The sequence below is a fragment of the Ictalurus furcatus genome, chromosome 12 (genome assembly GCF_023375685.1).
Source record: "Ictalurus furcatus strain D&B chromosome 12, Billie_1.0, whole genome shotgun sequence".
Taxonomy (NCBI): domain Eukaryota; kingdom Metazoa; phylum Chordata; class Actinopteri; order Siluriformes; family Ictaluridae; genus Ictalurus; species Ictalurus furcatus.
The window spans coordinates 9,320,804-9,348,297 of record NC_071266.1 but is presented as its reverse complement, the minus strand read 5'-3'; the positions used below and the strand labels follow the sequence as shown (position 1 = coordinate 9,348,297).

General features: G+C 39.0%; 3 protein-coding genes across 3 annotated transcripts; 2 read left to right on the top strand and 1 right to left on the bottom strand.

The window, feature by feature from the left end:
• Window positions 1-4: 4 nt before the first annotated feature.
• On the top strand, window positions 5-13,263 carry LOC128615756 (protein boule-like; the record flags this gene model as incomplete). The annotated part of the gene is made up of 11 exons (XM_053638076.1): window positions 5-37; window positions 3,214-3,336; window positions 3,471-3,562; window positions 4,295-4,355; window positions 9,279-9,354; window positions 9,443-9,603; window positions 10,033-10,116; window positions 10,734-10,787; window positions 10,875-11,000; window positions 11,453-11,536; window positions 11,765-13,263. Coding segments are annotated over 11 exons (1,062 nt in total), but the record flags the coding sequence as incomplete, so codon positions are not given.
• Window positions 13,264-13,826: 563 nt separating this feature from the next.
• LOC128615936 (MOB-like protein phocein) lies at window positions 13,827-22,823 on the bottom strand. The gene is made up of 8 exons (XM_053638344.1): window positions 22,725-22,823; window positions 20,639-20,701; window positions 19,283-19,383; window positions 19,112-19,154; window positions 18,869-18,955; window positions 18,156-18,235; window positions 17,850-17,961; window positions 13,827-14,673 (listed from the first exon to the last, which is right to left on the bottom strand). Exons 1-8 carry the CDS (start codon window positions 22,782-22,784, stop codon window positions 14,542-14,544), a joined length of 678 nt encoding a protein of 225 aa, XP_053494319.1. The 5' UTR covers window positions 22,785-22,823; the 3' UTR covers window positions 13,827-14,541.
• On the top strand, window positions 22,752-27,083 carry LOC128615937 (gamma-crystallin M2-like). The gene is made up of 4 exons (XM_053638345.1): window positions 22,752-22,893; window positions 24,749-24,971; window positions 25,348-25,590; window positions 26,716-27,083. The coding sequence occupies exons 2-4, from the start codon at window positions 24,816-24,818 to the stop codon at window positions 26,989-26,991; spliced, it is 675 nt and encodes a 224-aa protein (XP_053494320.1). The 5' UTR covers window positions 22,752-22,893; window positions 24,749-24,815; the 3' UTR covers window positions 26,992-27,083.
• The last annotated feature ends 411 nt before the right edge of the window (window positions 27,084-27,494 follow it).

Below are 27,494 nucleotides of genomic sequence, written 5' to 3'. Positions count from 1 at the left end.
GTAACACTGCGCGTATCTCCGCCCTCTGCTGGACAAAGTAAGGAATCACACGCCCTTACTTTTCGATAGTTCGATAGATAGATACTGTAGTTACAAGCAGCGGACTTGAGTGGAATTAAAGTGGCAGAGCAGTGTAAACATTGTAAACAGAGCAATTAGTATAAGTAAAATGGAAGTACATATGGATATGAATAGTGGATGGTGGTAGTTCAAGTATCATCCACTGAGTTTATCCTAAAACTGGCCTCACACCTCCGGGATTAGGGGTTCAATTCCCGTCTCCGCCCTGTGTGAGCGGAGCTTGTATGTTCTCCCCGTGCTTCAGGGGTTTCCTCTGGGTATTCCGGTTTCCTCCCCTAGTCCAAAGACATGTGTTGTAGGCTGACTGGGATTTCCAATTTGTCAGTAGTGTGTGAATGGGTGTGTGAGTGTGTGTGCGATTGTTCCCCGATCTGTGTTGGCACCCCATCCAGGATGTCCCCTGCGTTGTGTCCCGAGTTCCCTGGGAAAGGTTCCAGGCTCTCCACGACCCTGTGTAGGATAAGAAGTTCGAAAAATATAGACATAAATCTCTAAACCAGTCTCATATAGGATAACTAAAGAAATGTATTTATACATATGTATGAACATACATTTTTTTTTTGCTGCTGCTGTGACACTCTAATTTCTCCATCTGGAGATTAATAAAGTATTATCTTATTTTAGCTATCGTATCTTATACACTTAAAAACTGATTTCTCCAGTGAGTTTTTCATCATCTAAATATTACATATTATTGTCACATTTCCTCTCTCTTCTCAACACTATATAATTCAAATTCATTTTAGCTTCTTGGAGGGGGTTGTAGGCCACCGAAACAGTATAAAACAAACAAACTTACTGAATAAAGTTGTTTTTCTGCAGTGAGACACAACATTCACTTTCCCGCGTTGGGGAAAAAGTGGAAGAGTCCATTCTCGCGTCCAAATGGGGGGAACCAATGTACGTATAAACAACAGAATTGTTGTTTTTCTTAAATCTTAATCTTTTTCTGCTATAAATACGAACGTATTGACTCAATTCCGTCGATTAATTTGCTTTTGTAGCGAGCTGATTGCTTATTGCATATTTTACTATAATACTTCGACCCCTGTTCTTGTTACATGCAATGACCTCAGCGGCGTTTTTTTTCTTTCTTCTCTCCTCGTCTTCTTATTTCTAACTTTTTCGAACTTTATACATAAACACCACAGAGGAAAGAGCTTTTTTTTTCTTCGTCAAACGAGTGTCTTATATTAGATATCCATATTCTATATATTACTTGTTTTATTTTATGTTGTATTTTTCTTCCGAACGTCGACCCACGTCAAGCCTGAGAGAGATGGAGAGCGAGACAGGCGTAAGTCCCAGAGCTATGCTGCTCAAGCTAACTAACCAGCAGATAAACTAACGCTCGTGACGCTATCTGGTTAATTAACCGTTAGAGTTTAAATATTTGAATGGATGTATTACGTGCGCGTGCGCTACCGTTACTTTGTAATCAGTCGGAGATATTGTTGCACATGCTAGCTAACTCGCTTCAGACCCTAGCTAGGGAAGGACGCGCGGATGCTTTAGTAACGACTGTTCAGATAAAGTAGTCGTTTTGCTCGTTTTTGATTAGCTCGGTGTTGTATAATTGTGTGTGTGTGTATATCTTTTTCTCCTTAATTATTAGAAATGGTTTGTGTTTTACAGTCGAGTGAAGTGTCGTGTAGGGCAGGGGTTCCCAAATCGCATTAACATTTGACCGAGACCCCCCTTTTGCGAGGTCTTTAAACACATTAAAAATACAGACTTCTGAATATATTCCCCCTTTTTTATTATTAATAATTACATCTTACATCTTTACATTACATTATATTAGGAATTGATTGTGTGTGTGTGTGTGGTTGTCTGAAAGTGAGAAAGAGAAAACATTTATTTATTTTTCATACCAAATTGTTGAGGCCCCCCGGGCGCCCCCTGGCGGCCCCCACTTTGAAAACCACTGGTGTAGGGTCATACCATCTCAAGCGGTCCAGTGCAGGTTGCTCGACCGATATAGATGTATTGGCGTTGCATAACCACCAGGGTTTTGTTGTTTTTTTTTTAGTAAATTTTACTTGGTTTAACTACGACGGCCATCTTTGTGTCATGGCACACAACAAATATTAGTTATACAGCTATTTTTCAGCTGAAACCTCAATATCTCGGCTCAGGACACGCCTTATAGCTCCTATCAAGAAAAACTGATCTCTAGAGTGCATTACAATGTACATGTATAAACATTTTGCACATTCTTGTACCTTAGACATAGAACTTAAGTGCAAATGTAATGCTCAAGATTTCTCACAGTTCCACTTTTAGGGTTAGTTTATAACGAGTTTATCCTGCTTGGCTAAAATGGAACTTTATGGCCCTGAATGCCACAAAGCCTCTAGTACTCTTAACCCTAAATGTGTCATATCATTTCTTTCAGCTATCAGAAAACTTAGCATCTAAAGTTTCGAACGTATTTGCTATTTAATAGAGATCGAACCCTTCTCATTATTTAGGATGGTAGATGTCCTAATCCTAACCAAATGCAGATTAGGGGACGGCAGTGATTGAGTGAAGGGCTGCAACTAACGATTATTTACATAATCGATTAATCGGATGGGGCAAATTTCAGTACCCTTTTTTTGTTTGTTTATTTAAAATAAAATCCACTAACTGAGTGTTACAAATATGTACTTCAGTCTAAAACTTTACAGAACTGTTTGTCCAATTATGTAAGACTGAAAATAACCCAATACACACAGACACACCAGAATAAATATTATTCATTTAGGACTGTAGTTTCATTCTGTGCGTTTTGTGCATCCATAAAAATAATGCACACACACACAAACGTCTATATTATATAATAGAAGGGCTGCAACAAACGATTATTTTCATAATCGATTAGTTGGCCGATTATTTTTCTGATTAATCGGATGGGGCGGGGCAAGCTTTCAGTAACATTTTTTTTGTTATTTAAAATAAAATCCACAAACTGAGTGTTACAAATAAAAACTACAGACTAAAACTTTACACAGCTGTTTGTCCAAAACAGAAAAGAACCCAATACACACACACACACCAGAATATATATTATTAATGTAGGACTGTAGTTTAATTGGGTTTACAGTTGTTGCAGCTGTAATTGTGTGTTTCTCCTCCCCATGTAATCAGACCCAGACCAGCTCTCCCTCAGTCAGTCCAACACCTCCGGATCTGACCAGTGCTCTCGACCACTCTTCCCACCTTGGCACAGTCATCCCAAACCGCATCTTTGTAGGAGGGATTGATCTCAAAGTAAGTGTGTGTACCTTGATCTTTAAATCATTGTATACCTTAAAATACTTCTCATAAAATTCTGAAGCCCTGGTCATACAGAGAAATGTCTCTGAGAACATTAATGAATCTCTAACCCGTGTGTGTGTTTTTAGACTAACGAGAATGATCTCAGGCGTTTTTTCTCCCACTATGGGACAGTTAAGGAAGTGAAGATTGTTATTGATCGTGCTGGAGTGTCAAAGGGGTAAGTGCATTCTCATTGTTTCAGTATGTGAGATTTAATTGAATAAAAAAAAGTCTAAGTTTATTTATATATGTGCTTTACACTACATTGTAAGTTATAAAACAAAAAAACATAAGAGAAGACAACAGACAAACATCATATAAGAAAGACATATGAGGATGTATATCAGCATCTAATGATCATTAAAAGCCAGAGAGAGAAAAAAATAGGTTTTTAGCAAAGACTCAAAAAGAGGAAGGGATGGTCCGGATCTGATCTGGATAGGCAAACTGTTCCAGAGTTTAGGGCACGCAACAGCAAATGCACTTTGTCCCCTATGCTGTAATCTATATCTAGGAACAACGAAAAAAAATTTTGTCCCAGATCTGAGAGCTCTTGAAGGATTGTGTAGGACTAATAAATTATAGAGGTATGGAGGGTGCCAGATTATTCAAACATTTATAAACAAATAAAAGGATTTTAAAATCAACTCTCAAACAGATTGGAGCGATTAAGGTCATGCTTGCGTAGACCTGTTAATAATCTCACTGCAGCAGTTTTGAACAATCTGAAATCGTGCCAAAGTAGTGGAATTTACGCCATCATACAAAAGAGTTGCAATAATTTAAGCGAGAGGATAAAAATGCACGAATCACCCGTTCAAAGGCTTGAGGACAAAGGAAAGGCTTAACTCATTAAGCTCATTTCCTTTTTCCTATCACCCTCTCTCGCTCTATTTTATTTCCCCTCTAGGTACGGCTTTGTCACCTTTGAGACTCCAGAGGATGCACAGAAAATTCTGCATGATGCCAGTGTATGTTTTATGAGTTTCTTCTTGTTTTTTTTTTCTTTCAATCTATTTGATGGTTTTAACAGGAAATATAAATGGGGAAGCAACTGACATCCAGTGTACCAACAGTATTTGAGAAAACGTAAATGGAAAAATATACAAAAAAAGAGGAATAGGGATATCGTCCTGATATTTCACATTGTTTATTTAGGATATATTCGTTATATCGTTATGTAAGTATTTCATAATCCTAAATATTCCATCATTTTCCAACACTTTTTAGTGTTACAACCATGTAACTGCAATTAGATAGATAGATAGATAGATAGATAGATAGATACTTACTTCATTGATCCCCAAGGGGAAATTCAAGGTCCCAGTAGCTCAAGACATCACACACAATACAACATACAATAAAGTATAAGCAGGATGCTAAAAGAATAACTAATAAAAAACAGTCAAATATACCAAATCAAGGATCCACAGACTGGGAAATAGAGGTAGGGGTTGCTCATGTGGGCTAATATAGTCCATAAACAGTGTAAACAGTAAAACAGTCACACAGTGAACCAGTACACAACATTGTTGTAAGAGGTCATGGAAGTGTATGAGAATATATGAAAAGGTGAAGGGGCAGGTAGACTATGTAGAGAAGTCTATCTCACCTCTTCCTTTAATGAAGCATTGAAGAGTTGTATAGCCCTAGGGACAAAATTCAATTCAATTCCAATTCAATTTTATTTGTATAGCGCTTTTTACAATAGACATTGTCTCAAAGCAGCTTTACAGAAATATCAACATGGTATACAGATATTAAAGGTGCGAATTTATCCCAACTGAGCAAGCCACTGAGTGGCGACGGTGGCAAGGAAAAACTCCCTAAGATGTTTTAAGAGGAAGAAACCTTGAGAGGAACCCGACTCAGAAGGGAACCCATCCTCATCTGGGTAACAACAGATAGTGTGAAAAAGTTCATTATGGATTTATATGAAGTCTGTATGGCCTTAGGAGCAGCCATAGTCCCAGCAGTCTGGAATTAGAGAAGATTTGAGCTCCATCCAGAGGCAGAAAGGATCTGGATCTCTAGTATCTCCATAAATTCATGTGGGGCTCGGCGAAAGGAGAGAGGGAGAAAAAAGATAATTATGACTGCGAAGTAGTAGAACAGAATCTAGTCAGGGTAGGCTTGAGTAAACAAATACGTTTTAAGCCTAGACTTAAACACTGAGACTGTGTCTGAGTCCCGAACACTAATAGGAAGACTGTTCCATAACTGTGGGGCTCTATAAGAGAAAGCTCTTCCCCCTGCTGTAGCCTTCACTATTCGAGGTACCGTCAAATAGCCTGCATCTTTTGATCTAAGTAGGCGTGGCGGATTATATAAAACCAAAAGGTCGCTTAGATATTGTGGCGCGAGACCATTTAGTGCTTTATAGGTTAATAAAAGTATTTTATAGTTAATGCGAGATTTTACTGGGAGCCAATGCAGTATTGATAATATCGGTGTGATATGGTCGTACCTTCTAGTTCTAGTTAGGACTCTAGCAGCTGCATTCTGGACTAACTGGAGCTTATTTATATTCCTACTGGAACATCCAGACAGTAAGGCATTACAGTAATCTAATCTAGAGGTGACGAATGCATGAACTAGTATTTCCGCATCATGTAGTGACAATATGTTTCTTATTTTAGAAATATTTCTGAGATGAAAGAAGGCTATCCTAGTAATATTATCTACATGAGCATCAAATGATAGGCTGGAGTCAATAATCACTCCAAGGTCTTTAACTGCTGCACATGATGAAACAGAAAGACCATCCAGAGTAACCATGTGATCAGAAAGATTACTTCTAGCTACACGTGGGCCTAATAAAAGTATTTCTGTTTTATCAGAATTAAGTAGAAGGAAGTTAGTTAACATCCAATGTCTAATGTCCTTTACACAATCCTCAGCTTTACTAAGCTTCTGTCTGTCCTCTGGCTTCGCTGAAACATACAACTGTGTATCATCAGCATAACAGTGGAAGCTAATTCCATGTTTACGAATAATTTGACCTAGGGGTAGCATATATAAAGTAAAGAGCAGTGGGCCTAAAACAGAACCCTGTGGAACTCCAAAAGTAACCTCAGTACGCATGGAGAATTCACCATTTACATCTACAAACTGATAACGATCGGTCAGATAAGACCTGAGCCAGGAGAGGACTGTTCCCTTAATACCAACAACATTTTCTAATCTATCAAGGAGAATAGTGTGATCTATAGTATCAAAAGCTGCACTAAGGTCGAGTAACACAAGCAGAGAGACACAACCCTGATCGTAGGTCAGTAGAAGGTCATTTACTACTTTAACTAATGCTGTCTCTGTGCTATGATGAGGTCTAAACCCTGACTGATACATTTCATGAATGTTATTCTTATCTAAGTACGAGCATAACTGCTTTGCTACAACCTTTTCTAAAATCTTAGAGATGAAGGGGAGATTTGATATTGGTCTATAGCTGGACAATTGAGACGGGTCAAGATCAGGTTTTTTAATCAAGGGTTTAATAACTGCTAATTTAAGTGATTTAGGTACGTAGCCAGTGCTTAGGGAAGAATTGATTATATTTAGAAGTGGTTCAATTACTCCTGGACAAATCTGTTTAAACAAACATGTAGGTACAGGATCTAGTATGCAAGTTGATGAATTGGCTGAAGAGATTAATGTAGCTAGTTCGGTCTCTCTAAGCGAAACAAAATACTCTAAACATTGATCTGATATTGCTACATTGTCATGTAATGGGTTTGTTACAGTACTGTCCGGTTTTAATTTAATGGCCTGTATTTCACGTGTAATATTTTCAACCTTATCGATGAAAAATTTCATGAAATCTTCACTGCTATGTAATGATTGAGTGTTTCTCTCTGTAGTGGTTTTATTCCTAGTTAATTTTGCTACTGTGTTGAAAAGGAATCTAGAATTGTTTTTGTTGTCTCCTATTAAGGTGGAGAAATAGATTTTTCTAGCATCGCCAAGAGATTTCCTATATTTCAGTAAGCTCTCCTTCCATGCTGTTTGAAATATCACCAGTTTGGTTTGACACCATTTACGTTCTAATTGTCGAGTTGTCTGTTTTAAGGTTCGCGTTTGATCGTTATACCAGGGTGCTAATTTTTTTTCTCTAATTATTTTCCTTTTGAGTGGAGCCACTCTATCTAGCGTGTAGCGGAGTGTCGACTCCAAGCTTTCAGTCGCCTGATCGAGTTCTATGTGATCTGACGATGATCCAAATCTAATTGATGTTTCTGCGAGGTTATTTATGAAGCTCGGTGCAGTAGCTGATGTGTAGGTACGTTTTACGCGGTAGCGAGGCGAGGTGGAAATATTATGATCAATTCGTATTATGAACGAGATAAGATAATGGTCTGAGACAACTTCAGACTGCGGAAGAATGATAATATTTTCTATACTTAGTCCGTATGTTAGTATGAGGTCAAGAGTGTGACCACCATTATGAGTAGGAAAAGACTTCCTCAGCCTGTCAGTTGTACATGGCAGTGAGCGTAGCCTCCAACTGATCAAGCTCTTTCTCTTTATGATAGTGTTATGGAGTGGATGACAGTCATTGTCCAAAATATTAATCAATTTGCTCAAGGTCCTTTTGTCTGACACTGAAGTAATACACTCCAGTTCTGCTCCCACAACAGAGCCAGCTTTCCTTACCAGCCTGTCCAGTCGTCCAGCATCCTTCTTCTTAATGCTTCCTCTCCAGCATACCACAGCATAGAAGAGGACGCTGGCAACAACAGACTGGTAGAACATCCAGAGGAGCTTGCTGCAGACATTAAAGGGCCGCAGCCTCCTCAGGAAGTACAGCCTGCTCTGCCCTTTCTTGTAGAGTGCTTCATTGTTGAATGACCAGTCCAGTTTATTGTCCAAATGTGTTCCCAGATACTGGTAAGTGTTTACCACCTCCACCTTTACCCCCTCAATGGTGACTGGCAGCAGAGCAGGCTTAGACTTCCGGAAATCTACCACCATCTCCTTGGTCTTAGCAGTGTTGAGTTGTAGGTGGTTGAGTTTACACCATTGCACAAAGTCCTCCACCAGGCTCCTGTACTCCTCCTCCTGTCCATCCCTGATATGCCCCACAATTGCAGTACCACAATTGATTTAAGTGGGATTATGTGCCATGAATCTACTTGAGAACACCATCCTTACAGTGAAGCTCAGTGGTGATAGCATCGCGTCGAAGCCTCTTGGATGCATTTCTAATTAAAACCCTTCTTATCTCATTGATCTAGGCAGAATCACTGTTGTACCGCATCCTTTCTATTCTTAGTAATGGATTAAGTGATGCTCCACAGGATGTTCGAAGTTTGTGTTTATTTATTTTTTTATAACCGAACCCTGATACTTTCCACGAGCCTGGGACCTTCCAGGGACAGGTCGGCAGGCAGTACACAGAGGTCAGGATTGAACTGTCGAGCTCTGGGGCTGTAAGGCTCCAGCTCTTACCTGTGTGCTTCCTGCAATGATGGCTTGTCTTGCAAAAATTAGCAATGTTCTTAACTATGTGCAGTTTAAAACAATTCACACTTTTTTTATTTTTATGAAAACACAAGAAGGTTGGGATTAAAGGTGGAGATTAGCATTTTATTACATATCATTTATAACATTTGTTACAACACATTGTAGGAAACGTATAAAAAAAATATACAACTGCATTATCGTTGTATGAACTTGAATACATTTTTCTTGAGACCACATCCTGTGTTTGTTTTCGTTTATGTTTTTCGAGATAATGTATATGACATGGGCACTGTGATATACTTATAGATCTACACTGTGTAGTGTAATTTATGTTCAGTGCTTTCTTTTTCTATATAAATGGATCAGTTGAATATAAGTCTCTCTCTCTCTCTCTCTCTCTCTCTCTCTCTCTCTCTTGTTGTCTGTCTCAGGCTGGTAGGTTGTATTTTCAAGATAAGAGGCTAAACGTCGGACAGGCCGTTCGCAAGCAGCAAGTAGCCATGCACTGTACGAATCATTACATCACATGCGTGTTTGTTTGACAGTATGATTGCCGTATCAGACTGGCGTATGATGCAGCGTGTTTTTAAACCAGGCGATTACACCATGGCGAGTCCCAGCCCTCCTCTGGCTCTCCCAGTACCACTTGGCACCATGTACCTGACCACGCCTACTGGATATCCCTACACCTACCACAATGGAGTGGCCTACTTCCACAACCCAGAGCTAAATACACACCCATCACACTGGCCCGCTGTGAGTTCATCACAAACACACACACACACACACACACACACAATCACACACAGGGTCAAACCGTCACACACACTTATTATAGATGTAGATTTACTTATACATGTATATTTATTGATCCACAATAATGTCTTCTATGAACTGTGAATTTAGAAATATGTAAGTAAAATAAAATGACAGACATTTATCCAGTTTCCTTCTTTAAAAATGTGTGCTGCCTAATGTGCCCTACCCTAGGCACCCAAAGTTATGGGATCGTACACATCTGAATGTGTATTTTTCTTTCCTTCAAGGATGTATATATTATGAAAATGTGAAAATATTTACACTGAGGTTTATTCTAACAGCTCGAACAAGTTTATTCTGATCAAAATGTCTGTTTATGTAAGTATAATGCTATAATGCTGTATTTTGCTGTTGTGTGTTTATTAGTCCCACAAGGTACCTGGATCTCCGGTCATGGTGGCTCACTCTGCTCCTCCTTTTTATACTCCACAAGCCTGCCCCCAACACCAGGTCAGCATGCACAGATACCTAAAACTTCAGTATAATGGCAGAACCACAGCATGGTCAGTATTTAACTACACGGGATATAGGAGAGAAAATTGAAAAGCTTACAAATACTGGATTTCTAAAGTTATGATTTCAAGGCTGACATCTTTATTTTTTAATAGAATTCTGGAGGGGGTTAAGTATTTAACACATTTACGTCGCACCTCCGGGGTTGGGGGTTCGATTCCTGCCTCCGCCCTGTGTTGTGCGCAGAGTTTGCATGTTCTCCTGGTGCTTCAGGGTTTCCGTTTCCATTGGGTACTCCAGTTTCCTCCCCCAGTCCCAAAGACATGTGCTGTAGGCTGATTGGCATTCCCAGATTGCCTGTAGTGTGTGAATGGGTGTGTGAGCGTGTGTCTGATTGTTCCCTGCGATGGGTTGTCACCCTGTCGAGGGTGTCCCCCACCTTGTGCCCCAAGCATAGGATAAGCGGTATGGAACGTATAGATGGATGGATGGATATAATTATCAACAAAGAGGAGGAGGGTGGTTTAATAATGAGAGAAGAAATGCAGTAACCTCAGACTTGGTCCCTTTTTAATTTCCATATCTCTCTCGCTCTGTCTCTCTCTCTTACTCAGGGTCCTTCCCAGTGCGTAAACGGACACGTCCCATGGGCTTTTCCTCAGGTAGAGGTGTGTGCTTTTGCAGATATACTGCAGTCAGGTGGTGTGTCACTGATCACTCATTTGTGTGTGTGTGTGTGTGTGTGCGCGCTTTAGACCTCTGTCCCTTCAAACCCAAGTCCTTTGCAATATGTCCAGCCTGCTGAGTTGATGTATCACCCAGTGGAGCCGATTGAAAATGGGTGTTTTCAGTCAGCCGTGATGGAAGGTGGTGTTCCTGAGGTAACAGTACACACTTTTCATAATCTTTACCACTCTTATAGTTTCTGAATATAATGTGTGTGTGTTTGTGTGTGTGTGTAAAGTATTAGGGCACATATTTTGTGTATGGTGTATGTGTTTACTGGCACAATATTGTATTCTATTACAGTGTGAGAGAATGTAAAATACATGGTGTACAAAAGTTTGCACACCCTCACAACCAAATAACATTGTGATAGGTCTCACAGATGTTGCTAAAATAGTCAAATAGTGTATAAAGATATTCAAATATAGTAATCATTTTTGTAATAAATAAATAAATAAATAAGTTGTGTTTTTCAGGATACATGCACATTTTTTACTTCAGTTTTTATATAGACATGGAAATCATGGGGTAAAACTAGCACTGTACAGTGTAAACTACTATATATATGTAGAGTGTGTATAAGATTTATTTGTGTGTTTGTGAGCAGGCATATATGGATCACATGGTGCAGCCACCATATCAGATTTGTTTGCAGAGTCCACTGATTCTGCCTCAGGCTGACAGAGTGAAGGTGAGCCTGCTCTTTGCTATAAAGCACTTTCACAATAGGCAGGTTTCCATCAGAGGGATCAAAGCATTAGCATATTGAAATGTTTCAGACAATAAAAAAAAAAACAATTATTGGTGATGTTTTGCAAATATTGACATTCTTTATTAGACATGTGAAGTGTAAATTTCGGCTCAGTGACCTATAAGTAAGGTCTGATAAGCGCATGATGTCGCCCTTTCTTCTTATCAGGAGCCAAAGTTCCAGCCAGTGAGACGAGGTTTCTCTCACACTGCCGTCCACCTGAGACCCAGGTACAGCCGCGGCCCTCATTACGCTCACCCGCGTAAAGACTACCGGCCTGATCTTCACACCACGCCTCCTGCGGCATCCTCACCTGCACAGGATGTGCTGAAATAGAAGGGAATGGTCTGCTTCTTCACATCACAGATTGATACACACCAGTTAAGCCAGCTTACTGTAACACCAACACACTCGACCAGACGTAAACGCCAGCCATCGTCAAAACTAAACCTAACCTAGCCACATAAAAAGGAAGCCAAGAACAAACAAAACTGAAATACACTTATAGTAAGCTTTAAACTAAACCTGAATACTGAAAAGCCTTAAAACAGAAAGAATATCGACCAAGCCAACAAACATTATCTTACCTATACAAAGCAAGCCTACACAAAATCTACTCCTATGTCTGAAGGACTTCAAACAAGTTTTATATTAAAAACACAAATAATTTTGATTATACCAACCCATCACCACATCTAAAACTAAACGTCGTGTTTATAGTCTAAACAAATAGACTATAATCTCAGCTCTCATTAGGACATAACTGGAGTGAACTAAACTTTACATAACAAAGTGAACAAGCGCAAGTGGAAATAACCCTAAACGTATTTCCATCGTGATATCTTTGATAAGTGAGCATCCGATTATTGCTCCAGAGTCTTTTTGTTCCCGTCTTTACCTCTTGAAAGAAAGTGAAAAGTTTATCATTTTAAAGGAGGCTTGTTTGGAAGTATGTTGATTCATCCAAAGATATGTGGATATAAATCCAGATGACAGTCAGTGTTTTTGTATCCAAGATTTGTAATTGTACTGTACATTCTGATTATCATGGCGATGATGAATCTTCACTCTGGCATAACAGTCAAGAATTTAGAAAATGCCCAGAAAACAAACATTTAAAAAGAAAAAGCTTTCGATATGCCGCACCATTCATTCAAGATTTAGTTACCATGGATACGATCATATTGTCAGCTCAGTCAGCTGCAAGTTCTTAAGGATCATTTTAATGCCCTAAAACAACAAACATGAAGCCAAATACAGATCATCTGGACGACACGGTATCACTACATGCCTTACGTTAAATCTATTGGACATTTAATACATGCCTTTATACTTTTATAACCAAAAGAATGACGTCCATACGCTCACTATGTACTACAGTTTTTATCAACTCTCTCAACACAAAGATACACAGCTCTCATTCATGTGCAGTATAACACTGTCATGGTGCTCCTATGATCAGCTTATTCAACCAGCCACAATTATTTATTTATTTAAACATATCTATATCAGTATATCTGTAGTATGTCTGTGTTCACTCATAGTTTTATGAGAAGCTCACTCATTTTCCCCCACAACCTGATTCTTCTCCACACAAGTGTTTATTTGGCTTGAAGTTGTGTTTCTGTATATAGTTATAATATATATGTATGTGTGTGTGTGTGTGTGTGTGTATATATATATATATATATATATATATATATATATATATATATATATATATATGTCTTTATTTCTTTTGTTTGTTTACTACCACTCGAACACATGCTGTTTGGTTCATTTAGCTTAGTGTGTACATGTCACTCTAAGAGCGTTTTATGACACTCACGTTTTTATTTTCTGTTGTCTGCACAATTTGTGCACCTGGGAAAGTGTCATATTTATTATTTTGTTATTGTGGTTTTGTACACACACAGTGATGTGTTGTTCTTGAAGCCAGAAAAACTGGCAATCTTCTATTAAAAGGGGGATTTATGCTTGTCATGTACACTGTTTTTGTTGTTAGCAGTTGTTATTACATTTAGGGAACAGTTTGAACAGTGTTTGATGTGTGGTTTAATGTCTTTATAACGAGACATAAATGTTTCTTGCAAAAAAAAAATTAAAATAATTTTTTTATATATATATATATACATACATGCCGTTAAACTGTTTTTGAAAACTGCATTGTTGAAGTCAATAAAATCAAACTGTGATTAAGAAATGTCTCACAAATATCTTAAACATACAGTGGCTCTGTACACTTGTTTATTAGTTATATATTCACATACTAATGTAAATGATAGTTTTATAGAAAGAAAAAAAAAGGCGGGATGGTCTTAGCTGTGAATGTTTTAAACTTCAGTACATTAGCAATAACTTAGGCAGGAGTAAAGAAAACACAAGCAAAGAAAAGCAAGAAGTCAGTTAAAAACTTTGCCCCGTGATTAATTAGATCATGTAGTAACCATGGTTACCCTGCTAAATGTTTATTTATTTTTAACCATATGACACTAAAATGCCCTGGTAGTGTTGCTGTAACTCGACCGATGGCATAGCCGAGTGTGTGTGTGTGTGTGTATCAGCCAGCTGATTTCTGTGATGCTCCTGTAAGAAGAGTTTGGCCTTTATAAGGTCTCATTTGAGATGAATAGAATGATGCAAAACAATGTGTTACAGATGAGGCTGTGCATTTATATGGGTGAGGTACTTTATGTTAGCAATATGACATGTTAACCGAAGACCTCGCTCAAAGAATCCTAACACCGCCGATGATAAATGGAGGTGGCTAGTGGTGGTGTGCAAAAATGAGATCCTGTGTAAGGGCAACCACTAGCATTGATTCACAAAAAATATGTTAGCGTCGATACAAAAAATGTTAACAATTTTGCATGAAATTGTACAGCGTGTGTGTGTGTGTGTGTGTGTGTGTGTGTGTGTGTGTGCGTGCATGTGCGTGTGTATCCTCAGGCATCACTCTCGGCAGAGCCAGCAGTCTGCACTTCCTCCTCCAGAATGGGCACGATGAGATTGTCCTTCGACATCAGGTTATATTTCATTACAAATCGAGTAAAACGGTGACACAGGAAGGTCTCATCCTGGACAGACAGATAGAAAAAGGGAAAAAAATTCACTGAGATTGAGAGGTCTGGGGTCTAATCCACAAAGGGCTCTGTGGCTGCAGGACTCAGTCAAGCAGAATCCACAACTGATTTCACTCAGTTTCATCAATACAACTTGGTCTTCACCAAGTATAACTTTTCACGGTTACTGACAGTGAATTTTGTAAAAAAAAAAAAAATTTAAAAAGAAAACAAAAGTACTGCCTATGCAGCTTTTACACACATCCTAAACCAAACCATTAAGAAATTTAATTCCACTGTCCATGGGGATATTTATGAAAACTCTGCATTGGCTACGACTAAAGACCAATTTCACGCCTATTAATCCAGTTGCCAAATCCAAACTGGAGTGAAAATGATTTCTTGGCAAGTGGATATATCAATAAAGTAAAAAAATTATCTACCATTTCTCATTATGAGATTATTATATAACTTGTAAGACCATCTATCCATCCATTTTCCATACTGCTTTTCCTAAACAGGGTTATGGGGGAGCCTGGAGACATCCCAGGGGACTCAGGGCACAAGGAGGGGGATTCCCTGGAAAGGGTGTCGACCCATCGCACGGTATGAATAAATTTCACTGTACATGTCACAAAATCTGCATAGCCTAGCACAGTGGTTCTCAACCAGGGGGGCAGGAGAAATTGGAAGTGGGGTGCAAATTGTTTTCAAGAAGAAACACAGACAGGGCATCATTTGGGGACTCTGTGTATTTTATTGCTTTTCAAATAGAATGTGCATAAACGAAAAACCCTGCGTTCCCTCTCCCTCTGTATTTTCTTTTTGCTGTGGAGAGGCGGAGCTTAGCCTGACTTTTATCTAGCGGTCAGTGCAGTCCAGTGTTGCCAACTTAGAGACTTTTCAGACCCCTTTAGCAACTTTTTTTTTTTTGCCAAAAAAAGTGCCTAGCGACTTTTTGGACAAACCTTAGTGACTTTCCAAATGTGGCCAGTACTGTCCTGCAAGCACGAGGTCTTGCTTTCCCGCTGCACTCACACCTCTCTCCGAGTCTGCTCTGTTCAGTGAGAGCCTGAGAGCCGGAGCAGCACATCCCGGTGATCGCACGGCAGCTGACATAGACGTGAATGTAAAAAGAAGCGAGCGCAGGTGTCCCACTGATTGATTTAACAATGTCATGGCTAACGAGACGTGCCCTTTGTCCCAATTTACATCAGTCATATGTGAATGTTTTTAGAACACAAGACGAATGTAATGCAACATGTTTTACATGTAAAATAGTTCACGTTATTACAGCCTAGTTCTCTTGTTCAAAGTAGTTCTAGTGTTCAGAAACATTTTTGATCATTCATGTTCCATACCTGTCCGTTATATAGTTTTATAAATGTCATAAAAGTAATTTTTTTTTAAAATCATAAAAGTTATGAAAAGTAATTTAAAACAGTATAAAAACATAAAAGCAAAAAAATATATATATATATCTATATCAAAACAGATTATAGATTAGGTTATATATATATATTTTATAAAGAATAGATAATCGTTAGACCTGGTCTCCTCCAATATGGGGGGATGGTGCCACATGATAGGGGAGGCTTGGGGGTGGGTGGGGGGGAGGTTAAGTTACAAAAGGTTGAGATCCTCTGGCCTAGCACTAGATCTAGGGTGTCTTCACACCTATTAGTTCATTAGCTGAATTCAAATCCGAGTGAAATTGATCATTTTGGTTTGTGTGTGCTATTTGGTTTCACACTACATATAAATAAACAAACCAAAAAGAAAAAAAAATAAACTGAAGGACATGTACGAAAAATGTATTCGTAGACATTCTCTGAATTTGTAGATGTTAGGGTCGGACAATCCTGGTTTGCAATGTTTCTAGCTGTTGTGTGAAGTCCTGCTTTAGTGGTGTAGCAGACTGGGAGTCTCAGACAGAGGGAAGCCATTCAAGCATGTCCATTATTATATCAGCCTGTGTGCACTATCTTCTAGGACAGGTTTAAGAGTGATTTTTGCTTCTGACAAACCATTTTGGTATCACAATTTATATTTTATACTTTACAGTACACACACTATCCACTTTATTAAGAACACCTGCTCCTTTCTGCAGTTATCCAATCAGCTTAACATGTGCCAGTAGCACAGTGCATAAAATCATGCAGATACAAGTCAAGAGTTTCACATAATTTTCACATCAAAATGAAAAAGAGGGAAAAAAAAACAGTGTGATCTCTTGTGACCTTGGACATGGCATGGTTGTTGGTGCCACATGTGCTGATTTGAGTATTTCAGAAACTGCTGATCTCCTGGGAATTTCACACACATGACAGTCTCTAGAGTTTACACGGAATGGGTAGAAACGCTTGTTGCTAAGAGACGTCAGAGGAAAATGACCAGAATGGTTCGAGATGCCAGGAAGGATATAGTAACTCATATAAGCACTGTTTATACCCGTGGTGAGCAGAACAGCATCTCAGCATGCACAACACATCGAACCTTGAGGTGGATGGGCTACAACAGCAGAAGACCACATCAGGTTCCACAGACTGCACAGTTGAATATTAGAAGAAAGAAAATCACCTGGTCTTTTTCCAGTCTTCAAATCTCCAGTTTGGGTGAGTCTGTGCTCATGATAGCCTCAGATTCTTGTTCTTGGCTGTCAGGAGTGGAACCCAATGCGGTCCTCTGCTGTTGTAGCCCATCTACCTCAAGGTTTGATGTATTGTATGTTCTGAGATGCTTTTCTGCTCACCACGGTTGTAAAGAGTGCTTATTTGAGTTACTATAGACTTCCTGTCAGATCACACCAGTCTGATCATTTTCCTGTGATCTCTCTCATCAACAAGGTGTTTCATCCTGCAGACCCTCCGCACACAGGATGTTTTTTTTCGCACCACACCGTGAAAACCCGAGACTGTTGTGTGTGAAAATCGCAGGAGATCAGCAATTTCTGAAATACTTAAACCAGCCCAACCTTGCCATGGTTAAAGTCACAGCGATCACACTTTTCCCCCAATTCTGAAGTTTGACGTGAACATTAAGTGAAGCTCTTGATTTGTATTTGCATGATTTTATGCATTGTGCTGCTGCAACATGATTGGCTGATTGGAGAACTGCATAAATAAACAGGTGTACTATTAAAGTGGATGGTGAGTGTATATGACCTGAGAGTGTTAAGCTGCTCAGCTCACCTCATACTTGTCGAATATCTGGCGGTGGTGAAAGTAAGCGTGGGAGAATATCCTGTAGATGCGGCGGCAGACCGAACCCAGCTTTGCCACCGATGACTCCTTTATGCTCACTCTGAAACATTATTATACCGTCATCTCAATCATTTTGTTGAGTTTATGAGAATAATAAGTTCAGGAAACAAATAACCGACAGCGTTCTGGCCCTGCTTATTCTCACTGGACGCATGCTGTAAGAAGTGCAGATGAGTGAAGGGGAGACTGTTAATACTCCATAATGAAACAATGTGGTCCTGCTTTCATGCTCACCGGCTGGGGAAATACTTGTTGCTGTTTAGAAGGCAGGCGGCTCCGTCCAGCGTGTGTCTCGTGTAGTCGATAGCGGGACACTGCAGACGCAAACACAAGATACACTAGTAACCATGCTGTAATGATGCGTCAGAGAAAGAAGTTTCAATGTCTTACTTTGCAGGTTATTAAGATTCATACAGGATACAAATCAGGCGAAAAGGAAACACATTACAGGATGCGACACACTTTATATTTGTCCATCTTAACGCTATAGATATGACGTTTTCCTGCAGGCATTTAAATCTAATCGTTTACCGTGTATGTTGTTTATGTAATGTTTTATCAATTATGTATCAATGAACAAAATAAGCAAAGCGTCCCTAACGTGTCCTTAACACGATTCTTAAATAGTGTAAAGTGCACCAGGTAGACTCTACAAAGCCAGTATGTTGTCCGTGTATACAGTGATCTCTTATATCCAGCCGGGATCTGTGTTGTGCGAGTCTTAAATTCACAACGTACAGTAAAGTAAATACATATTCCAGGTAGGATAAGAATTTTACAGAAATATCTAAGTGATGAAACATTTAACTTCATAATCGAGCTATGCTTTGTATTCGTTTGCTTAAGAAGCTGATGGTTTATGTAGTATGAACACAGTCGAATTACAATGTTTGATTAAATGAAAATACTAAATCTTAGGAGTGATTAGAATTTGACGCAGGCCTTACCTCTTTAGGGGTTTTATGTGCAGCACATAGGAAGATCCACTGCTCTGTAGCGGTCATTTGTGTGCATGTGTCAGGCTGGCATTCTCCCTGAATGGAAGGCACGCGCACACATACGACAGAGAGTGTAAGAGTTTTTAAGCTCTTTTTCTACCACAGCACCATTGGACAAATCTTATACATTGTAATTTGAATGACGTTTAAAGAATACAGCAGTGTGTGTGTGTGTGTGTGTGGCATTTGTACCTGTAATTTAACAGCAAGGCCGTTCAGTTCCAGACAAAACTGTCTATAATGACCAGAATACAATGAAATCAGGGCAAACAGCCAAAAATTCAGTCTGTTTATACACTACGATATGAAACTGATCTGTGGAAAAAAGTCAACACTAAACCCTTAGAAATCCCATCAGCGTACCTCAGGTGCTCGTATTTCCAAACGCCCTCATCTTGGCCCTCGGGAGGCTCCAGGATCTTGTCGATGTTGGCGCAGTCGGAGCGAATGTTCTGTTGGATGTACTGCAGAGAAAGACAGAGAGTCGGTTACTTCGTGGAGATGGGGATTTTGTTCATTTTGCCCAACGAATACTCAATAGACTTCAGTCCTTTATTTCCCAGGCACTGATCTCGACTTTATGTAGCCTGTTATGAGTGAGGAGGGGAAAACAAAAGTAAATTGCATGTGTTATTCATAAAGGGATAGTTCACATAAAAATGAAATTTCTGTCATTAATTACTCACCCTCATGTCGTTCCAAACCCATAAGACTTTTGTTCATCTTCAGAACACAAATTAAGACATTTTTAATGAAACCAGGGAGATTTCTGTCCCTTCATTTACAGTCCAGTAACCAAAACTTTCAAACTCCGAAAAGTTCATAAAGGCATCGTAAAAGTAGTTTAATCCCAATTGTATGAAGCGATACGAATACTTTGTGTGTGCAAAAAAAACTAAAATGACGTCTTTATTCACAAAATATCTTCACTGCCGCACAGATCTCCGACACGCGTTCACGAGAGAACGACGACGCACACGTATTGATGTCGTTGATGCGAGAGCGGACAAAAAAAATTGTCCAGTGCAGTGCATCCGTTTCCCTTTGTATCGCGAGAACCAGATGCGGAAGTGCTGTTTACAGCAGAGGAAAAGGGACGCTGGATACAAACTGAGTCACATAGAACAATCTTTGTAACAAAGATGTCTGCAGATTTCAACACACAGGAGGACCTGCGTTTTTTCGTCAGCTCTCACGTCAACAACAACACGTATGCGTCGTGGTTCTCCCATGAGAGCGCGTCAGAGATCTATGTGGCGGTGAAGATATATGCGAGTAAAGACGTCATTTTAGATTTTTTGAGCACACAAAGCATTCGTAACACTTCATACGATTAGGATTAAACCACTTTTACGATCCCTTTATGAACTTTTTGGAGCTTGAAACTTTTGGTTACTGGACTGTAAATGGAGAGACAGAAATCTCGCAGGTTTCATTAAAATGATTTAATTTGTGTTCCTAAGATGAAAAAGTCTTACGGGTTTGGAACGACATGAGACTGAGTAATTGATGACAGAATTTTCATTTTCGGGTGAACTCTCCCTTTAAACTAACAGTACTTTTACCTGAGAAATGTTTTCTCTCCACGGTTTTTCTACAAACGTTACATTGGCTGTACGTTTACACCCAAGAGGGGTTTGAGTGATCAGATAGAAATGGAGGGTTAATATCTGGTCTGAATGAGACCTCTGGCTGGAACATTTAAAGCTTAATGCCTACCTGCTGCACTGCCAGAGTGCTGTCCATCTCCTCTAAGGACTCATCGGGCCAGCTGTAAAAATCCTGTCAACAAATTCACATCATACACGTTACTTACTTCAAATTCATATTCTACAGGTTATTCAAATTCATATTCTACAAGATGCTACGTCCTGTCCTACGTCTCTGGGAAAATAGGGTTGCCACAGTAAGTCACAGGGTACGATCGGACAGTTACATCACTACTGACTTTGCAAAATACAGATTTTAAAAAATTTCTGTTTATTATTCCATCTCATTTTTACCCAATCAAGTTCATTAATCCAGTGGTTCTCATGACTTTTCTGTTCGGCTGCAACTCCCAAATTTTTCACAACTTCATTCCTCTGGAGTCAACCTAAATCACAGTGTTTGTTTCTCCACTCAGGGGCTGTGGACGGCACTGAAAAACCTTTGGCTGTGTAATCTGCTGCGTTGTGTTACACTGCTACGTCTGCTGTCACTCTGAGCAAGTTCATGACTTTTTCATTTCTCACAATGCTTATCAAATCAAACGCACACAAGACCAGGGCATTGCTGAGCAGAACTAAATCAGACAACTATCTCGCTTTACGAATAAACCAGCACATTTATTCGTAAAGCGTTTACACAAGAAAGCTGGTATTCATGAAAATCTGGGAAATTCAGAACAACGTTCTTATCCTACTCGTGCTCCAGAGCGTGTGTGAATTTACACATCAGAAGACTTAGAACTAACGACTTCAAATCATACAATTAGCATTGACTGCTGCTGTATATTTGGACTATACTGTCAAGTTTAACTTGCTTATTTTTTGCTTAATACATTTACAGCATTTAGCAGAAGCCCTTATCCAGAGAAACTTACAGAAGAGCTTTGGAGTCTCTATCAAAAACATCTCCTCATGCTAGGTCACGAGGTCAAGGACTAAGAGTACCATCAAGAATTAAAAAAAAAAAAAGTCATTTTATTGTTCTGCATTAGTGACAGAATATAAGATAAGAAAGCGAGCAAACACAAACCCATAGAGTAAGACAAATCAAACTAATCATTTAATTATGACAAAAGAAATGGCACCATATAAACAGAGGCATGTACACCTATCATATTATTACTGTATTTTTATTGGCATAGTAGTGATGGATGTCTTTCATCCTTTATCCGCATCATTCATTTCATCCTTACAGTTGTCTGTGCTCTTGACCTTTTATGGAGTATGGTGGACGTCACCACATGCAAATGAGCTGTGATCAACATATACAAGAAAATCTGAGCTTGGTTTATGTCAATAAAACTTTGGTGAATGAGGCCCAATGTAAAAGATTTTTATAGAGAAGTCGTTCTTAAAAACCGTTCAAAGAAATTATAGTTAGTAGATTTGCTATATTTTTGTGTGTGTGTATATATGTAAATAAAAGTTTGTGTGTGCATGTATATGTGACACACACACACTGAGGTGCTCCTCACTCCTACACACTCTGAAGCAGTGAGAGAGCGAAGATAACTGAGGGTTCTCGCAAATATTTGAAAGCTCTAACAGCTATATGAACACGATCACAAGTCAATGAGTGACAACTATAGATTATATAGACTAACTATAGATTATAGTTACATTACAGACGGCTATGTAGCGAACATTAGCCATATAGCTCGCTAACACACAAGGTATTTTTCCAAACATTGTAAGCACAATGTGAGTACTAGTTAAGGGTAAATGTGCTGAATTAAAATTGCTCCGCTCACAGGTCGTGCTCCAGCTCCAGCTGACTGCTGTGTCTACAAATAGCTAGCTGTCTAGACGGTGAAAATTCACCCCACCTGTTTTCCCAACAAACCCCGCCTCCTTTAAGCTAGGATTGGTTCATATTTCAGAACTCGCCTCCTGATTGGACCAGCGACGAAGGTAGGAATGCAGGTGGGGAAAAGAAAATAATAACAGGATCCGCTGCTAGGAAGAAGCTAGTTAGCTGATTTAGCTAGCTGCCTTTTTGCTTTCTTCGATCGTTATATAACATATATTATATGATCCATAGAAGAATCGTCAATCATCTTCACATATCTAAGCGTTCACCATACACACTGAAGTACCTTCGCCTTGGTTCCTGGACGGTTCCTCCTCAGGACTGCTGTACCCTCCGCCATGACCATCTCGGCAACGCCCCGGAAGTGACGCACTCGCGTCTACTTCCGCGTTCCAGTAGGATAACGTCCACCTCCCGCTACACAGTTTTGGTTGACCTTAAAGTTGTGGGAATCTGTAAGAACCATTCTATCATATATGAAATATAAGCCACAAACTTACCATAGTTCACAAGAACAACAATAATAATATTAATACAGATGGTCATGCAGTTTAAAAATGAAAGCTGACAACATAAACATTGAATTTTAAGGTATAAAAGTAATTAAAAGTAAGGTTATATCAAATAATAAATAGATTAATATGTTTTAATGCCCAGGAAACTACTAAAATGGACTAAGAACATCTCTATCTTAACCCTCCTTAAAACGCATATAACAAACAATACACGTAAAAAAAAAACAACCCAAGTAAGTCTAATATCATGAAATTTTTTTTTGAACATCTACGTAATCAGACACATAGTTAAAGCCCAGGGGGACTTTAACCATCCCAATACTAAAAAAAACAAAAACAACAACAACAACAACAACAACAACTCTATAACAATTCTATATATCCCACTCCCCACCCCAAACCCAGTTCAATTTAATCTTATTTATATAATTTTCTAAAAGTTTTACAGAAATTCAGATTTCTGATCTAACAGAAAAATATTAGCTGTCAGGGATCAGATGTCAGAAGGGCAATGACTGAGACAGATGGATGGATGGATAGATAGATACACTATATGGCTAAAAGTATGTGGACACCTGACCATCACACCCATACGTGGTTCGTCCCCAAACTGTTGCCACAAAGTTGGAAGCACACAATTGTATAGAATGTCTTTGTATGCTGTAGCTTTACAAGTTCCCTTCACTGGAACTAAGACGCCCAAACCTGTTCCAGCATGACAATACAACTGTACACAAAGTAAGCTCCACAACACATAATGGTGTGTTAAGGTTGGAAGAAGGTGGAAGAACTGGAGTGTCCTGCACAGAGCCCTGACCCCCACAACCCCATTGAACACTTTTGGATGAACTGGAACACCGACTGCACCCCAGACCTCCTGACCAACATCAGTTCCTGACCTCACTAATGCTCTTGTAGCTGAATGAACACAAATCCCCACAACCACGCTCCAAAATCTAATGGAAAGTCAGGTGTCCACAAACTTTTGGCCAGATAGATAGATAGACTGACAGATAGATAGATAGATAGATAGATAGAAAAATGTATACTCATTGATATGTTGAAGTTTCTGTAATGAGACAGTATTTTACATATATAGAAGGAGTCTCCAGTGTCAGTGCATTCTAACTGTCAGTAAGTTTTCCAATATGGGAAAGTCTTCAGGACCGAGGAGTTCCACTCTGAGGTTTCTTGGTAACATGACAAGCTGTGTTTTTTGGCTTATTAACTTCAAGACAGAGAAAAAAGAGAGTCTGGTTAGAGAATAACTTTTTTTTATATATAGTTGTAATAATGTAAGTGACAACAGGAGCTAACTTGTTTCGTGGACATTCTGCAACTACAGTATAAATGGGTGAGTAGTATGATGTGTAGATTTAATAAATAAAACATTGTAATTATGGGTGTAAGATAAAGAAAACACTTTGATACATGCTGTTATAGGATAATAATCAACCTCATGGTGGTAACAGTAATTCTGCTTTATCGTCTTTTATTCCTTCTGTAATTACATTAATATTAGTCCGTAACTCTTTTATATCTCTGCTCAGATCTTTATATGAATAGAAGTGAGTTGTCTTATTTCAGTTCTTTGCTGGATAATGACTCTTTTCTTTGAGATTGTTTCATGGAGCTTGTCTAACACACACAGACATTCACTCGGACCCATGCCCACTTTCTAGAAGCAGGCCTCATAGTTCAGCAATAATGATGACTTAAAGCTTTCTCAGCTGTAAACATCTACCCCTTTTGATAGCGGATTATCAGATAAAAGCTGGTTTGATTTTTTAAAAAGGGGGTGAATGAGCGAGCAATGTGCAGCTGTGTGCGATTTGGGCTGATGATTCAGGACTTTTTCCACTATGGCCTGGATCAGAATCTTGGCAGTGTCTCAAAAGCGCAACAACAAAACTGTTGATGCTACAAACCCATGGTGGAGGTTTATAAAACAGGCAAGGCCAACTGTGCTTCAGTTATCACCCGAGGAAGGACTACACCCCACAACCAGGATGAGTAAGGTGAGAAAACGAGAGATAGAATAGCTGCAAACATGAGGATTGTAATGTGTTTAGCTCAGGAAAACTAAGGACTGAGTTTTTCAAAAGCATTGCAGCACAAAGATTATTGTTAGATGGTAGAACGAGCATTACATTAAACACTCTCTCTCTCTTTTACACACACACACACACACACATACAGTTCTTGGCTATGCAATGCTTTTAGAAACTCATCCCTGATTACTTTTGAATCTGAAAAAAAAGTGATTAATAAGGATAGTAAATCTTAATATAAATATGAATTGAATAATTGATACTATATCAAGTGGTCAATAAACGCCAAATTTCTGATGCAGTGGAATTTTTACCCTGCATACCCTGATTTTTCTCATTGCAGATCATATTTTACGAGGATAAGAACTTTCAGGGCCGCTCATATGAGTGTGAGACCGATTGCCCAGACATGCAGCCCCACTTCACCCGCTGCAACTCCGTCCGAGTTGACAGCGGATGCTGGGTTCTGTATGAGAAACCCAATTATACAGGATACCAGTACGTTCTGACCCGTGGAGAATATCCCGAATACCAGCGCTGGATGGGCTACAACGACTCAATTCGGTCTTGCAGGACCTTCTCTTATGTAAGTATGTGGGTTTATACACTGGGGTGGTAACCCTAAAGCTGCACTTTTGGACCGTCAGTGTGTTTCTTTCACCTGGGAAAGTGAAGGCAGTGAACCTTCAAAACAAATGAAATGTCAATAATAATCAGACTGCTGTGCCTTAAATGAGATTTAGAGGTACACTTCCATATCTTTGCCATAAGAAAGATATCCTTGATAGAAGTGTTTAGAATTTTTGCTTCCGCAAGAATATGTGTTGTAATTCATTAAGCTCATTATTGCGACTGTTTTGTTGACAAGATACCATTCTGAAAATGTGGGGACATTTGAACACCAGGAATGAAAAAACAACTTTTATTTAAAAAAAAAAGAAAGAAAGAAAAAGAAAGAAAAGAAAACAATTTGTGTATTGAATTTAAAGTTTGCATTAGGTTTAGGTACAAAATATATATTATATCTTTTATATCGTACCTCAATACTTTACCTGCAGTTTATGTTCCTTTGTGCAACCTGCAATCAGTTAACAAACGATGCCTGGTAGTGCCTACTCAGCGAGGCATGAGGTCTCTTTCCAGAACCTTCAAACTGACTGTCCCTCAGTGGTGGAACTTCCAACCTCAATCCGGACAGCAGAATCTGTCACTATCTTCAAAAAATGGCTAAAAACCCACCTCTTTTGTGAACACTTAACTAACTCCTAACTTGTCCACTGGTCCTCACCTTAAAAAAGAATTCTGCACTTACACTGGCTCTTACACTTCTACTCTGTGCATTTTGCTCATCTAGAATTCTGGTAAATTAATAAATGTAAATATTATTAAGCCTACCTACAATTGAAGTACCTCACCCTTTCTATATTACTACATTATTTGGTATTGAATATGAAAATAATTTTATCAGGGAAATATGCAGAACTCTTGATTATGCAGATTATGTTCCTATGATGACTGGAATAACAATTTTGACAGAAATCTTTTATTTGAAACACTAAAATAGCTTAAAATACTTTCATTTAGGTCCTGAGGTTTTGGTCTGGGTATGACATTACCTTTTTACTCCAATGCAAAATTCAATAACAACACATAACTATCTTGTATTACATTGTGTAGATGTAAGATCTCTTTCTTGCATTTCCTCCTTCAGAACCGCGGGGGGCAGTACCGTATCCGCATCTACGAGCGTCCTGACTTCCAGGGCCAGATGATGGAATTCAGCGACGACTGCGAGTCGGTGCAAGATCGTTTCCGCCACAGGGACATCTACTCCTGCAACGTGATGGACGGCTACTGGACCCTGTACGAGCATCCAAGCTATAGGGGGCGCCAATACTTCATGCGTCCTGGCGAGTACAGGAAGTTCAACGAATGGGGCGCAGCGTGTGCCACCACTGGCTCCTTCCGCAGGATAACCGAGTTTTAAACGACCAGTGGTCTTTCTGTCCATGTAATAAACTTCACAATTAAATAAAAGAGCACAAATAAAGCAACTTGGCCTGTTTATATTTGTCCATGAAAAACAGATGTCCAGTTAATCCGGTAATTCTGTGCTTTTCACAGTAAAAAAGTAAATTATATAAGAATAGTTATATACAATAAATATTAAACCAAATTCTTCAAATGCTTAAATTGTTTTTTAATTGTTTTCTACAAAGAAATTCATTTTATTAGTATTAAAGTATTTTAGTAATAGTAACAGTATTTTTCATGCCACATTCCACAACTTGAAGCACCTGAACTTCAAGTGGTAGTGAAGCCTCAGTGATGTGTTTTGTGGTGAGATGAGAAAGAAATATTTTTTCAGCATGTTGTTCGCAACGAAATGAGACTGCATACAAGGACCATCGCCTAAACCCACACATAAAATATTGTGATGTATCATCGGTGCTTTACCACTGTTTTGCTGCTGGTGGTGACAGCAGTATA